General features: G+C 31.9%; 1 protein-coding gene across 5 annotated transcripts in view; it reads right to left on the reverse strand.

Moving 5' to 3' along the window:
• Nucleotides 1-12,282: 12,282 nt before the first annotated feature.
• SPR (G protein-coupled sex peptide receptor) overlaps nucleotides 12,283-16,828 on the reverse strand; it is a 202,231-nt gene continuing 197,685 nt past the window's right edge. For 3 of the 5 annotated variants that reach the window (XM_090117204.1, XM_090117203.1, XM_090117199.1), the window contains one exon: nucleotides 13,779-14,661. In XM_090117204.1, the coding sequence (XP_089973330.1) occupies nucleotides 14,116-14,661 (546 nt within the window). In that variant the 3' untranslated portion in view covers nucleotides 13,779-14,115. Of the gene's footprint in view, nucleotides 13,344-13,778; nucleotides 14,662-16,828 lie in introns of those variants that run through there. The other 2 variants (XM_090117200.1, XM_090117202.1) reach the window with 2 other exon arrangements.

Genomic DNA, 16,828 nt, shown 5'->3' on the forward strand with positions numbered 1-16,828 from the left:
AATAATAATTGGGGTTTTATAGGGGCGTGGAAGTAATAATTAAGTTGAAGTTATAAATAGATATGTTTTTCTCTAGTTTCTTTATATTTGTAATGTATTTTGTATATTTGTTTAGAAAAACAAAAAGGAGGAGAAATGATGATGATATCTTTCTATCAATGAAAAATAGAAAGTGATAATCCAATGTCTGATAAATCTCAGGAACTACTGGTCCGATTTGAAAATTTATTTCGGTTTTAAATAGCCCATTAATCGAGGAAGGCTATAAGGCCAATATCATCACGCCAACACCAACAGAAGCGAAGCCACGTGGATAAAACCGCGGGACGGAGTTAGTATTAAATACTTTCGTTAAATCTTTTCGAATTAGACAAACAGATAAACAAATGAATACAAAAATAACTGGGATATAACTTTAAACTCTTCAAATTATTTCTGTTATCGATTTGAGGTTGCCTCTTGCAGGTTGACTGCATTCGGCATCGCTAGTTTTAATTTGATACCTGTCAAAAGCATACAAAAATATTGGAGACAGTAAAATGTGAATCGTGTACAGACTTAAAGATATCTAAAGTTGAAATTGAAACATGTAATATTATACTGAATTATTGTTGAATTTATTGCAACTTTTCATTATTATTATTTAAATAACAAATTAGTGCATGATTATTTATTACCAGCTGCTCTGCGCGGCTTCACCCCCGTGGCTCCACTCCTGTGCCTTCCTCGATAAATGAGCTATATAACACCGAAAGAATTTTTCCAAATCGGACCAGATTCAATTCTCGAGATTAGCGCGTTCAAACAAACAAACAAACTCTTCAGCTTTATAATATTAGTATAGATTTACAATGCATTCAAACTTTTCAAACATTCAAACTAGAATACATTCAAACTTTTCTTTATTTTTATTCTATTGAAACAAGTAATCGTAAACGTGCAAAAATATTACTTTTCAAAATATTCCTTAAAAAGCTGTTTTTGTAATCAGTAACCTAGATCCGTCCTGGAAGGACCGTGAATTGCTATTGTAAGAAGAATGAATAAATCTGAACATCTGTCATCTCAGTTTTTTGCCTCATTACCCTTCAGGACTTTGCCTCATTAGGTATACTTTTAGTCTCTCTCCAAACAAACAACAATAAATATGAAAGTCATAATAATATTAGCCTTATTTCGGAAATGTCAGTAGGTACATCTTCAGTCTATCTCGATTGGTCTTAAAATATTCCTGAACCCTATTTACTCCTTCTTCTTGATTTGTGTATCAAAACTAAACCAACGAAGCTTTTTGCACGCCTCATAAGCGAAGCGTTGAGGTGGGTACTACTGTCACTTCGCGCAAAACATCTGATTTTTCAAACTTAAAATGTCTTTATGTATCATACATTGCACTTGTAAGATAATACATACACACACATATTAAGAAAAAACACTATTTTTAACGTTCATGATATTTTTGATGTCATTTTTGTTATTTAAACTAGTTAAAAAACAGTTTAAAAAAGTTCTGCCTTGGACGTCCGTGTGTCTGTATGTGCGGATCCTTTTTCTTGTTAACACGATAGCGACCGAAATACTTTACTAATCGAGTCTTTTTTTTTCTCTTACGCTTGAGTATGCTCAGGAATAGAACCCTTTCATTTTTCAGGGTCTGATTCGATGTGGTTTAATTATTATTAAATAAACAAAAATAATAATTAATAAATATTTATTAAAAAAAAATTATGAGGCGTGCACTTTTGGATTTTCCAAATTATTTAAGTATATTATCTACGCATATTATTATTTACTAGCTGCTCCGCGCGGTTTCACCCCCGTGGCTCCACTCCTGTTGGTCGTACCGTGATGATATATAGCCTATAACCTTCCTCGATAAATGAGTTATCTAACACCGAAAGAATTTTTTAAATCGGACCAGTAGTTCCCGAGATTAGCGCGTTCAAACAAACAAACTCTTCAGCTTTATAATATTAAGTATAGATTTGCTCAGTTCACTAAATAAATAAAGCTTCTTAAACACATTCATATACTTCTCAAAATATTTCTGCCTTTAGTCATTTAAGGTTAAAAAGAAAATTATTTCGATAAAAAAATAAACTCCTTACACACCAGTCAGCCAGCACCCTAACTATCCTATATTAATACCAAGAAAGATGACCAGTCGCCAATAAACCCTGTGTTGATGAAACGGGGTGCGGCGTTATTACCAGTAATTGAATATAGCCATTGAGATGGACCATAAATTGATTGGCCCATATATTTTGTAGGTTATAAAGGCTTATCGCGTGTTAATGTATTGAATTCTAGCTGGGTTTTAGGATCGTATGTCAGAAGTAAAATGGTAAACGAAAGTCTAAGTTAAGAGAACAAATGTGTGTATTTACGAAGGTATAAATTGTCTAACGCAATATAGTTAAATCTTTAACACGCTTATATTAGTTCCACCTGTATGTTTGTGTGTTTGTAAGCGACACCTTTAGAGTCGATTTTCACTCACTTTAAACGGACAAATTTAATTCAAACTTTGTACGATTATCTACTTATCAGGGATCGGCGACAATGCAATAATTTCCCGAGTTACTCTTATTAAACATTTTTTTCTATAGGTATAATATTTTCTATTATAGATTGTGAGGTAAAATTGCAATTTCTTATATATATAAAATCTTATATATAAAAATGAATCGCAAAATGTGTTGGTAAGCGCATAACTCGAGAACGGCTGAACCGATTTCGATAATTCTTTTTTTATTATATTCCTTGAAGTACGAGGATGGTTTTTATGTAGAGAAAACGTAAACATGTACCACGGGCGAAGCCGGGGCGGACCGCTAGTACACGATAAAATATATCTTTGAACGCAGTCAATTTTATTGAATAGTGAACGAAAAATTGGAGTACTTTATTAAGTTGAAGTTTTAGATACACTTGATTAATTCACTCAATCTATAAATATAAATTGACGTTATTGTAAAATCTTTATTATGCATTAATAAGATTTTTATCTAAGACGAAAATTTCAATCTAAACTTATCTCATCTGTTATTAACAAATAAACTGAAAATAATAAGACGAAAATTTCGATTTATAAGTTTCTCATCTATATATATCTTATTGACTTATAAATAAATTGAGAAAATATGGCTGCCAATCTATAGTGAAAGTAATTTTCGATTTATCCGCATATTTTCCGCTCGTTCGATGGGTCATAAAATTCAGACTGCTTATCATTTTTGGACTTCAAAGCACTTGATATTTCAAATACTGTCCATTTTGTAAAACTGTATTAAAATATCTTGAAAAACTATTTCTATATTGCTTTTCATACAATTTTCTAAAACTCGTGGCACAGCGTTCTACGAATAAAAAAGCTACGAAATGAAAAACTTCGTGTTAAAAAAGAAACGGTATTTCACACTATCGAGTCCCGAACGAAGGCACGAAGCAAAGTTTATACTATAGAAACTACAAAACTGTTACCTAAATAACAAAATAATGATACAAAACTAATATAGCAAGCGGTAGTATAAAGGATGTAAACTTTTTCAATATAAAAACTTACAAATTGAAATAAATTACATGTAGTAAATTACAATAGTAGATAGATAGACTGTTATTATGTACATTCAGTAGGTCTAATAGGTTGTTTTTAAACATTTTTTTCCCCCTAAGTAATTGGCAAAACGATTGGCAGGGTAAGCTAGTAATTCTGTAAAATTATTTTTGTAGAAACACTGAAAATACGGTTTAATACTAAATATTTCGCGTTGGCTGTTTCACCACTATTTGCGGCGAAAAGGTGAATAATTTCGTAAAACATAAAATCGAGTTTGTCTGTACCGGCCAGCGGGAACCACGCCTCTCAATTTACGCTCGTTTACCCGACGAGCGCCTTCGTAATAATGCTTTAATAGACTCAGAGATGTACATAAATTATTATATTTATTTATGTACTAGCGGTCCGCCCCGGCTTCGCCCGTGGTACATGTTTACGTTTTCTCTACATAAGAACCATCCTCGTACTTCAAGGAATAGGTATAATAAAAAAAGAATTATCGAAATCGGTTCAGCCGTTCTCGAGTTATGCGCTTACCAACACATTTTGCGATTCATTTTTATATGTATACTAGCGGTCCGCCCCGGCTTCGCCCGTGGTACATATTTACGTTTTCTCTACATAAAAACCATCCTCGTACTTCAAGGAATATAATAAAAAAAGAATTATCGAAATCGGTTCAGCCGTTCTCGAGTTATGCGCTTACCAACACATTTTGCGATTCATTTTTATATATAAGAAGAAGAAGAAGAAGATGTATACCGTAATATTTCCTAGTTCCGCCTATAGACGTATGTTTGTTAGATTAATTTTTTGACAGTTCCTAATGCATCGGAAAACCCAACATAAAATAATGTTAACTCTGTGTAATCATATTTGGAACATAACATGCTTTTCCTAAATATCGATAGAAATAATTCATATTGGAATATTTTATTCGGTTCTTGAATTGACGATTACACATTTGACACATGACTGATTGAACATCTATACTAATCTTAGGAACTACTGATTCAGTAATGGTCGGATTTTAAAAAATATTTTGGTGTATTCAGCTAATGTAAGCTGTGCTCCGCGGTTTTACCCGCATTGCTCCGCTCCTGTTGGTCATAGCGTGATGATATATAGCCAAACTATAGCCTTCCTCGGTAAATGGGCTATCTAAAACCGAAATAATTTTTCAAATCGGAGCAGTAGTTCCTGAGATTTTATATCTGTAGCCTAGGGCTAGGTAGTGACGATGGCTACATTTCCAAATGTATCATAACACATTTGAATCACTATTTATTTTTCGTGATGTTTAATAAAATGTACACGAGTGAAATACTAGATTATATTATATTTTATTTTATCATCTCTTAGACTATAATGGACTGCGCTCGGTTTTAATAAAAATCCACTGGTTGTATGCAGAAATGTAGGAAAATAAATTTCGTATTACATCGCGTCACGCTTTACAAAACTTTTTAATTACTCTTAATATTATGTAATTTATCACTTTTGAAGTGAAAACTTCTTTAGCGGCGTTGGGTATAAAATCTTAAACTCGCGTCATTACACGTGGCCTGATCGAAAAAGCGTAAGACGGATTTTTTTTTAGCCCTTATATTCCATGCGTAAGACGGATACCATTCCAAAATATCAAACATGCTGAACGTTAATAATCAAGTTTTCACTTCTGCCGGCACTCCCGGAGTGCAACCCGTCTATTTTTATGTTGTTTTTTTGTTTTAATGTGTTTTTTTATGAAAAATGATCAATTAATTGATGGTATGGGATTTGTTGATATAAAAATTTGTAGATATATGTTCATGGGAATTGAGAGAAAAATTAATTTAGACTTACTAAATAATAACTTTACTATTGAAAATAAGAAAATTTTATATTTGAAACTTTGTATAGATATATAATGCAATAAATTTCTTCATAGCTAAACTGTGAGCTTTTACTTGTACTAAAATAAAATTGTTCATTTCTTTGACTTCCTTTAAATGTCTCGAGAGAATATGGGACCTTACTCTTCATCTTACTTGAAGTGATTCGTATTTCTAGAAATTCTGAAGATGCTTCGAAAATATGAAATTTAATTTAAAATTTCTCTACACTAATATTTTTATGAGAGAGAGTTTGTAAAAGATGGATTCTCCATAATTGGCAATCTTTAGGTTTTCATGTACGATTTCCGTGAATATCGATATATAAAATAGCCTAAGTTACTCCATATAACAACAGCTATCTATCAGTGAAAGTTCCGTCAAATTCGGTCCCGCCGTTACTGAGATTAGCCGGAACAAGCAGACAAAAAAAAATTCAAAAAATTACTATGTTGGTATATGTACAGTGTATCCATCCATATGCATTTAGTAAAAATAGGTTATTTAAATACTAGATTTCCGCCCGCGGCTTCGCCCGCGTTTTCAAAGGAAAACCCGCATAGTTCCCGTTCCCGTGGGATTTCCGGGATAAAACCTATCCTATGTGTTAATCCAAGTTACCTTCTATATGTGTGCTAAATTTCATTGTAATCGGTTCAGTAGTTTTTACGTGAAAGAGTAACAAACATCCATACATCCATACATCCATACATCCATACATCCATACATCCATACATCCATACAAACTTTCGCCTTTATAATAGTATTAAGATTAAATACTAGATTTCCGCCCGCGGCTTCGCCCGCGTTTTCAAAGGAAAACCCGCATAGTTCCCGTTCCCGTGGGATTTCCGGGATAAAACCTATCCTATGTGTTAATCCAAGTTACCTTCTATATGTGTGCTAAATTTCATTGTAATCGGTTCAGTAGTTTTTACGTGAAAGAGTAACAAACATCCATACATCCATACATCCATACATCCATACATCCATACATCCATACAAACTTTCGCCTTTATAATAGTATTAACATAGTTCCCGTTCCCGTGGGATTTCCGGGATAAAACCTATCCTATGTGTTAATCCAAGTTACCTTCTATATGTGTGCTAAATTTCATTGTAATCGGTTCAGTAGTTTTTACGTGAAAGAGTAACAAACATCCATACATCCATACATCCATACATCCATACATCCATACATCCATACAAACTTTCGCCTTTATAATAGTATTAAGATTAAGATAAGATTATAAATAGACACTCTAATTTTATTTATTTATTATTGGTATAGACAAAGAAGAATTAAATGAAGTCTAACTAAACTTTTACATTTTTGCTGCAGTCGATATTATTGTAATAAAAATATTATCGCTATAATTGAATTCTATTTCACAATATCCATACTAATATTATAAATGCGAAAGTAACTCTGTCTGTCTGTCTGTTACTCAATCACGCCTAAACTACTGAACCAATTTTCATGAAATTTGGTATATATTTATATATTTTGATATATTTTGATACCCGAGAAAGGACATAGGCTACTTTTTATCCCGGGAAAATGACGCAATCCCGGAAATCCCACGGGAACGGGAACTATGCGGGTTTTTCTTTGACTGCGCGGGCGAAGCCGCTGGCGAAAACCTAGTTATTAATAAGTTGGTACTTAATCCCTTAGTAGGGATAATCTTTTAATAACTTCAATATAATATGTCCTTATACCATCTGCTGTCGTAATCTATTTGGGCATTAAAGAATATTAGTTTTGCGTGTATCTATATCAAAAAGTTACAATAATACTAGCGGTCCGCCCCGGCTTCGCCCGTGGTACATATGAAAAATAGATGTTGGCCGATTCTCAGACTTACCGATATGCACAGAAAATTTCATGAGAATCGGTCCACCCGTTTCGGAGGAGTATGCAGACTAACATTGTGACACGAGAATTTTATATATAAGAAGATATAACTACATAACTGTCAAGACAGCCTCCTTGGCATAGTGGTTGACGCGTGAGCATAGTACCGAGGGGTCCTGGGTTCGATTCCCGGTGGAGACGAAGAATGTCTCTGTCTGGCAGGAAACAGAAGGCTGATCCCTAAAGAAAATCGATCAGTGAAACAGATGTATGCATAATGCATCTGCCCCTTACCCCACTTGGGGACATAGCTATTACAGTGTGGAAATTTTCGATGGGCCCTGGAGGGAAAGTTCTAAAAGTACTGAAGATAGCAAATTTTGCTGGAAGGAAACATTCCTTTATTTTTTAAAAGAAATAGAACTGCATTCGAACTGCAGTTACTTCGATTCCCGGTGGAAGCAAGTGAATTTTCGAAAATCTTTGAATGCAGTTCTATCTCTTTTTAAAAATAAAGGAATGTTTCCTTTATTTCTCAGGGTCTACAGATTATCTGTGCCAAATTTCATCAAAATCGGTCCAGTAGTTAATGCGTGAAAACCATACATACATAGATACAAACCTTTCCTCTTTATAATATTAGTATAGAAAAGCAAATTCTAAAAATAACGTTCATTAACAAACCTGAAACCGTATGAAAATAAAGCGAAAATTCCATCAAAAACACGGAGCGTTAAATCAGACGTGAATTCCTGTCAGCCCTACATTTCTGTATGAATAGAAAATGGAAAATGCAATAGAAAATGGCCGCTGCGATAAAACAATATTATTGAATGACGTCACACGTGCACCTATACGCAATAATATTGATTCAGACTGTTCAAACATTTCTGTTATTTCTAGGTTATATTCATAAAACTTATGTATGGTAGAGTTTTAAAAAAATATATGAAAAATATGACGAATTGTTTCTGCGTAAAAGATATTTTAATATATGGTTTGCGTGGCCTTTTCTCTATCATACCTTTTTATTATTATTTACATAATATATTTTTTATAATATTGCCCCTACGGCAGGTATGTGAGTAGCCGGCATTAAGTTTTATATTATCTGTGCCTATGTGTTATTTCTTGAAATAAAATTCTCACATATTTAAACGTCTACCTGATGAAAAAAAGTGATCCAACGATTTCCGAGATTCAAACTATAAATTTTGTATGTAATATAAGAATTGTATTTATTTTTAAGGTATCACTACATACTATAAAACAAGGTCGCTTTCTCTGTATCTATGTCCCTATGTATGCTTAAAAACTACGCAACGGATTTTGATGCGGTTTTTTTAAAAGATAGAGGGATTCAACAGGAAGTATTTAGTATATAATTTATTAGGTCTTAGACAAAGCGGGCGAAGCCGCGGGCGGTAAGCTAGTAAGTTTATAAATGTATATTACAATGTTTAATAGGATTAGCACACCTCTCAGTATTTAGGACGCTGGCCAAAACTTGAGTCCAGTCGTAAACTTGTGGTAGGTATTATAATGCCTTCTGTTGTTAAGCTTCCTATTGTATAGATATAATACCAGCACTACATAATATTACAGGGAATAAGACAGGGTAAATAAAACAACAATATAACTTTATAACATATTTATTTTATTGAAAACACATAACCTCACATAACTAAGTAAACACATAACAGATAAATAAGTCAATCATTTTATCAAGAACTAGCGGTCCGCCCCGGCTTCGCCCGTGGTACATAATATTTACGTTTTCTCTACATAAGAACCATCCTCGTACTTCAAGGAATATAATAAAAAAAGAATTATCGAAATCGGTTCAGCCGTTCTCGAGTTATGCGCTTACCAACACATTTTGCGATTCATTTTTATATATAAGAAGAAGATGCACACCAAGAAGGTATCTTTCAATATATTTTAATGCACATTGCTTTGTCCTGAAAGGAAAATTTCTTTCGATATTACCAAACCTGTTTTCGTGTCCTAAAAATATAATAATTAATAAACATACGAATGATTTAACAATCTTTTGTCATTTTGAGAACGACGGTTAAAAAGGACATTTAGGCCGTTATAGTCGGCTGTTATTTTTTTATGAGAATTATCTACTTATTTTTTTATACTGATTGTTGGAACAACGCAGCTGTTCCGTTGAATTATTATCATAAATAAGATATTCCTCCTTGCGGTTTTACCTGCATAACTCACGTTTCTATTGGTCTTAGCGTGATGATTTATCTATAGTCGACAAATGGGTTCTGTAACACTGAAATAACTTTTCAAATCGGGCCGGTAGTTTCTGACATTAGCACAATTAACCAAACAATCAAACAAACAAAATTTTCAGCTTTATAATATTAGTACTTACAAATAATAATAATTTAATCTCTGTGTTAGGACTTTTATTTTCGGAAAAATACAATGTACTGAGTTAAAATTAGTAATAATAAAAATTGTTTTTATCTGAATACTTCGAATAAAGGGGACTTTAAAAGATTTTTCACGGAAAAATACTGTTATTACAATTTTAAAATTCTTGTTAACTATCTCGATCTTTTATGATAGCGAAAATACCAGGAAATTCACATGTGACGAATTTTACAAATTCATTTTGTTTGAAAACTCATCAAAATCGCTCCATCTAAATATCAAGGGATATAGGAGTTCATGGATGCAGAAAATGTTTATACATTTTTGGAATTTTAAACTGTTTTTTTTTTCATAGAACTGGTTCGATCAGTTTATTTATAAGTTGAAAATATACAGCATAAGCAATAAGCATATGCAATATGCATGTTTGTTCGAACCAATCATGTAAATTATAATAAATTCCATGATACTAGTTGTAACTTGTACAGTAGTTCCTGAGATTAGCGCGTCGCGTTCAAACAGACAAACTCTTCAGCTTTATAATATTAAGTATAGATATAATCTGATTCTTTCTCTATATTTCTAAACATAAGCAAAATTTAAAATAATAGGTAACAAATTTCTACTGGATTTCTCTTATAGGTAGGTTGATTCATTTCGCCTTGAAACTTACCCATGTCCACTACATTTAATATTCAAATTTATCCAATAACTCATGCAATGTTTCATTTCAGCCACACATTATACAGGGTGTCCCACTATTGGTATACTAAGCGCGAAGGGACTAGTAGTTTTGCATACACTGATCACGTAAAAAATACTTAAACAACAAAATTACGTCAAAATTTTTTTGCTAAATTTTTTCTTAAAATCCATGTTTTCTTCTCTAGTTTCACGCAGCCGGCATATACCGCTTCGCTAATATGAGCATTCTGTCTATGAAAACATAATCTTTAACGATAAGCTCACGTGCGGGTAGCAAAATTGGGCGGAATGCGTGTTAGGGGTACACATAGTTTTAAGAATTCATCTTTTTGAAAAAAAAAATGCGTCTGGAATTTTATAAGTATTTTTTACGTACTCAGCGTATGCAAAACTATAACCTCCTTTGAGCTTAGTATACCGACGGTGGGACACCCGGTATAAATGTCGCGATATTTCACTAAAAGTGTAAGGTATATCATTAAAACAGTTAATTTATGTTCACTTAATTTTCATTGCTCGAATAGTGTTTTAATTTTCATAGCTATTGGTGTTAAGGCCAAGTTGTGCCATTTGCTATTAAGCTGATCGTTTTATTAATCTTTTAATAACGCACGTACTGTATGAGTTATTTAGGTAAAACATGAAGTGAAAATTATGGTATTTTTATTGTAATATTGACACTGAAAAAATACTCTCTCTACAACCGTTTTATTATTAATATTAACACGCTTTTATAGCCTGTATGTTTGTATGTAATAGAAATGTTTGTATGTAACCGACTCCTTAAGACTCGATTTTGAGTTAAACGGAGTTTTAAACGGACAGATTTAATTCTAACTTTGTGCACTTATCAAGGACCAGTGACAATAAAATAATTTCATGAGTTAAAACGTGTTTTATTTTTGTTATTTTAAGCGATATTAATTATAGATATACCTAGTGTTTTAAATACTTCCATGGACAAAGCTTTACGTATTATCAGGCTATAAAAAGTATAAAAATGATGTGAACGCATTGTCATATGAATACTATATCACAGGAAAAAAAGTGTACCTATGTCTTGAAAAATGGAATATCTTTTGAGATGTCGTTTACTATTATCCTTCTTCTAGTAATATTATACCTAATCGCTAAAGTTCTGTATTGTATTTTAATAGAATAGAATAGAAAAGTAGAATGCTTGTTTGTATGAATATTATATAATTAAGTACCTTGAACTAGAGATATAAGTTTAATTTAAGATAGCATGTAACCCTTTTTAAGTGAACTTAATTGTTTTTATGAGTAATAAAGTTTTTAAACCTAGCTGTTGATGTTTGTTTTATGGATGTACCTACCTTCGTTTCTATTTTATGCAAAAACAGGATCAGATTTATATGAAATTTGGTACATAAATAGATGATAGTCTGGATGATCACACAGGCTACCTTTTTTACGCGAGTATAGTCGCAGGTTAAGATTCCTACATAGAAAACCAGGCTTATTACATACATACCGAACTAGCCATTATTATTTTACCTTATTGTATCCTTTTCTTCCCTTGAATGGTAGTAATGAATAGTTATGAAGAATGGTATTGTGTGGTTTCCAATGATAATACTTTTTGAGAAATTGTACTGTGTACGTATTATAAAAATATCAGTTTATGAGAATAGATGATAGGTATTCTTTCATAAAATATTATATCAGGCTAGTTTCTTGTATAAAATATTTGCAACAAATAAGTACTTCCAATTCACCTCTATGACATATACTTGTACAATCAAATGAGCACTGCAGTCTGCTATTAAATTTATAAATAACTTCTTTTTGATCTAACAAAATTCTATATTTTAATATTTATCTTTTTTTGCAGTAGTGGTATTTTCAGGGATAATAATAAAACACATGAGTACAATTCACATTATTTATTTAAATTCACATTTGAATCGATTCAAAATGCCATGGTCCATTAAAAAAATTACAATGGCTCTATAAATGAGGTTATCACCAACACAAAAGCTTACACCGATAACATACAAATAAATTTATTTTTTACATTAATTCATAAATAATTTTATTGTACATACAAATATTTACACTTATCAAAGCACATTTACTTACACATTACTATATAAACTCTAATTTTACAATACTTTCCCTGAATGGGGGCTCACCATCCACAGACTATACAACTAGTCGATCAATGACAAATAAAACAACATTATGATCGAGTAATCATACAGCCTTGGAAAAGTAATGTTCAACATACAATAATCTTTACAATAAGGCGACTTAAAAAAATACATTCAATACGCTATCAAATAAAAAACTGATATGTCTACAAATGTAATAGACAATATAAAGTGACATATTATTTACATCTATACTACATGAATGCACAGATTACAAATTATTTTTAGTCTGTCTAAAGTATGGTTTCGTTTGTACAAGTGCGCGGGCCGTTTACGAGGGAATATCGACTTGAACCGCCATTTCTGCTCGTGACAGCTCCACGAATAAATAATTCTTTAAACGTCTCCCGAAATTGTCGCGACATGCCGCAATAAATAGCAAAATTTATCGGGTACGAAACAATTATACAGAAATTAGTGATGAGAATGAGAACGTTCGCTATATCGTAGTCGAGAATCTCGACTAGGGTGCTGGAGATTATGTGGAGTATCGTGACGACGGCGACCGGTATTTCGACTAGCAGAAATACTGTGACAACGACGATAAGCATTAGTGTTGTGCAGTTGGAATCTCTAAGTCGTTTGCATTCGGATTTACGGTTCTCCTTGAATAGCTTTTGTCTGTTTATCTGGGCGGTTCTCATGGCTCTGAAGAGGAGGACGTTTAGTACAACGAGCGAGGTACAAGGGATTAAGTGGACAAATAGTACTCGGAAAGTGAAGTAGGTAATGAAGTATGCGTCTACTGAGAGCGTCCGCACCCACGATGCTATTTGACCCTGTAAATATATTAGGTATTAGAATGTTAAAAAGCATTAGAGGAAGACAAACGATTAGTACAAAGGTTAAAAGAGTTGAGGGGACAGAAGTAAATGAAACAAATATGAAAATAGTATTAAATTTTATTAAATGCTTTTAGAGAAACAGAAAAAACATAAATATTAAATAAAAGTGTGTGTAAGAGTTATTACTTGTCATCTCGTTTGAAACTATCTCAGTTAATATATATTTTTTCTCGTTGGAGCATCATAAGTATTCACAACCAAGTTTAAAAATTGGTTTTTGAATCCAGATCATTCAAACGGCTTATGTGTGAGACAATGAGACATTTGACCACAATTGGTTAATTATATTTCTAATGAATGCGTGTCTTGCTAGAAAATAATTTCTTCTTTTTAATTAAAAAATAACGAATTTAGTAAGTTTATTGTTCAAGTATTTATTTATTAATAAAAAATAAGGCATTGTAGATGATAAACGCTATTTTTAAGATGCTATTAATTTGCATTTTATCGCATTTTGATAAAGACTGCAGCAATATTACTATTTGTAATCACTACTCAAAGTCTTCATTTGTGTTTCAGTGTTTGAAGTAAGTAAAAATTAATATTATTTGATTAGTTAAATAATTTAAAGTATCATAGTATCAAAAGAATAGACAAGAGAAGCACTACATAATTTTGAGCGATCAAAGTGTGAATAGTCAGCCTTTTGCGTTTTTAAGAATTATTCAGGTCAAAGTCATTGAAATATGCACCTTATTTCCCAAAATTAGAGCACAGTTTCAGTCGTACAAGTGCGGGGACCATTCACTATCGAATATCGACTAGACGCACCGTTTCTTCTCGACCCACCACTTTTCATAAACAAGTCTTTGAACGTCTCTCTGAACTGCCGCGACATACCACAATAAATAGCGAAATTGATCGGATACGAGAGAATTATACAAAAATTCGTTATCAGTATAAGCTTGTTGGCGATATCGTAGTCGAGAATCTCGACTACGGTACTAGATATAATGTGCAGTATCGTCACTACTGCGACTGGGATTTCGACTGATAAAAATACAGTTACGACTACGATTAACATTAGTGTTGTACAGTTGGAATCGCTTAGCCTTTTGCACTCGGATTTTCTTGTTTCTTTGAAGAGTTTTTGTCTGTTTATCTGCGCGGTTCTCATCGCTTTGAAGAGTAGAACGTTTAGAACTACTAGTGATGTGCAAGGCAGTAAATGTACGAAAAGAACACGAAATGTGAAGTACGCTGTGTAGTACGCGTCCACTGACAGTTTTTCTATCCATTTTGCCAATTTTACCTAGAAAATAAAATCCAGATTAGGTATAATGCATAATTTAAGTAATAAGAATAACAATAGAAATAATAAGTTCACATGAAAGTTAGTGTTGTTAATAAAAACCTGGTTAGTCCATACCACAGAAAACACTACAAAAACAAAACCCGTAATGTAGATGATTCATTATATACCCACATATTTATAAGATTTCGATTATCAGTAATAATCATTACATAAATAAGGGAAAATATAGATAAGGTTATTTGGCAACACCTATAATTTTATCGACGAGCAAATAGTTTTCCGTATTTAAATTTAATTGCAACTTTTAGATGAAAAGTCTACACTTTTTTATGTAGAACTCGTATCAAAATTACACACAATAAATCAAACATTCAAAAAAATCTACAAACCCATAAACAAATGTTACCAAATCAACAAAACGATTCCCTATATAAGTAACAAAAAATAAAGTAAAGTTTGGAAAATCCAAAAGTGCACGACTCATAATGCTCATTTAATTATTATGAAATATAAAAAAAAAAAAACTTATTGTAGTTTTCGTTTTTTATTAATTGCAATTAAACGACACTGAAATAATTAATCATTCGCATTCAGTGACCTACAATCGTCGATTAGAATATTTAAAAAAAAAAAATTTAACTCAAATGATGGATTTTTTCACAAGTTATAGTGTTTTCAGGTTTCACACATGACGGACAGGAAAATTTTTTGACCTATTTCGGTGTTTTTTTCCAATTCTATTGAAGTAAATCAATTTTTAAAAAGTATGGGATTAATCTCCATTAAATTATCTCGACAATAGTATGCAAAATATCTTGATTCCGTGAACTAACAAGGCTATAATAATAAGAATAGCTGCAAAAATGAGGCGAAAAAATTTTTTCGATCGTAAAGCACTCTCTGATGCTTCGCATCATGAGTCGTGCAATACGAGTTTAAAAACTTTGTATTCAGCCAAGCTAATAGGTAAAGTTAGCGATCTGGTTTAGAAAGAAAAACCGCGGGAAGTAATTTATTGTCTTGTTTTGTACGTATTCATGGAACAATGCTTTTGATACCTGCTTTTGTTTGTTTTTGTTTGTTTATGTGGTTAAAAGATACTATTTCTTTCTCTCAAACGATTCTTAATTGCCGTGATTCGAAATCGTAGCCCATAAAATAAAGTTTATAGTTTTTAGAAGGTTAGAGTTTAAAAAAGATGTTTTGGATTTCAGTTTTTTTCTAGTTTTGATCATATATTTAAGTTTTGTTTGATAAAAAAATATGACATATTTAAAGTAAAATATTTATAAAACTGCTTTAAATTCATTTAATCGTGGAAGTAGTGTTTTTGTTTAAATTGAACGCAATAGTTTCAGAAATGAAATGATGGTTCACAGCACATTTATTATAAGATTATGTCCAAACATAAATTATGTCTCTACATGGTACCTATATTCCTATAAGGTATTATTTATTTATTTATTTCATCAAATTTTAGATGTAAATGGAATTTAATTTAATTCGAAATTTAAATAATAAGCATTATAAGTTCAACAAAAACAAAATCTTATTTCTTCTGTAATTACAATATAAAGAATTTGGTACTTATTTTTTTCTTTCTAAATATATACAAACTTTTCATTTCGAATCTTAATCAAGACGAATAATAACCATCTAACCATTGAACCCTCTATACAAATAAAAAACTGAATTATATGCGTATTTTCCATACATTAGCCATTAATACTTCTTTCATAAATAATTTAACCTTCTTTATATTAATCGTGGGGCATGTTAACTGTAAGATGTTTCCTGGAATTCATGAGAACAATCCATCTTTCTTGGATAGAATGAAGATTGAATGAGGTTCATTATAATAATATATTAGAAAAATGTATTAAGAATATATCTAAGAATGAAATGGGGGTATTAAAATAAATATTGAAATTATACTATTTTTTGTAGTGAAACTTCTTTACACGCGTTGAGAGTAAAATTTCATGGTCGCGTCATGGCAATACCATTACGTCATGGAGTAAGGCGATGATTTTTGTATCTTTGAATCTTGCCAAAGAAGTTTCACTTCTGACACGTGTGCTCGGCACACACGCTCTTTTTTATTATATCGAATAAAATATAAGGTAATGTTTTTAACCTGTGCGTTTGACATATTATGTTTAGG

The sequence above is a fragment of the Colias eurytheme genome, chromosome 27 (genome assembly GCF_061535395.1).
Source record: "Colias eurytheme isolate Ceu_HAF_F1 chromosome 27, ilColEury1 Martin Lab GWU primary, whole genome shotgun sequence".
Classification (NCBI taxonomy): Eukaryota; Metazoa; Arthropoda; class Insecta; order Lepidoptera; family Pieridae; genus Colias; species Colias eurytheme.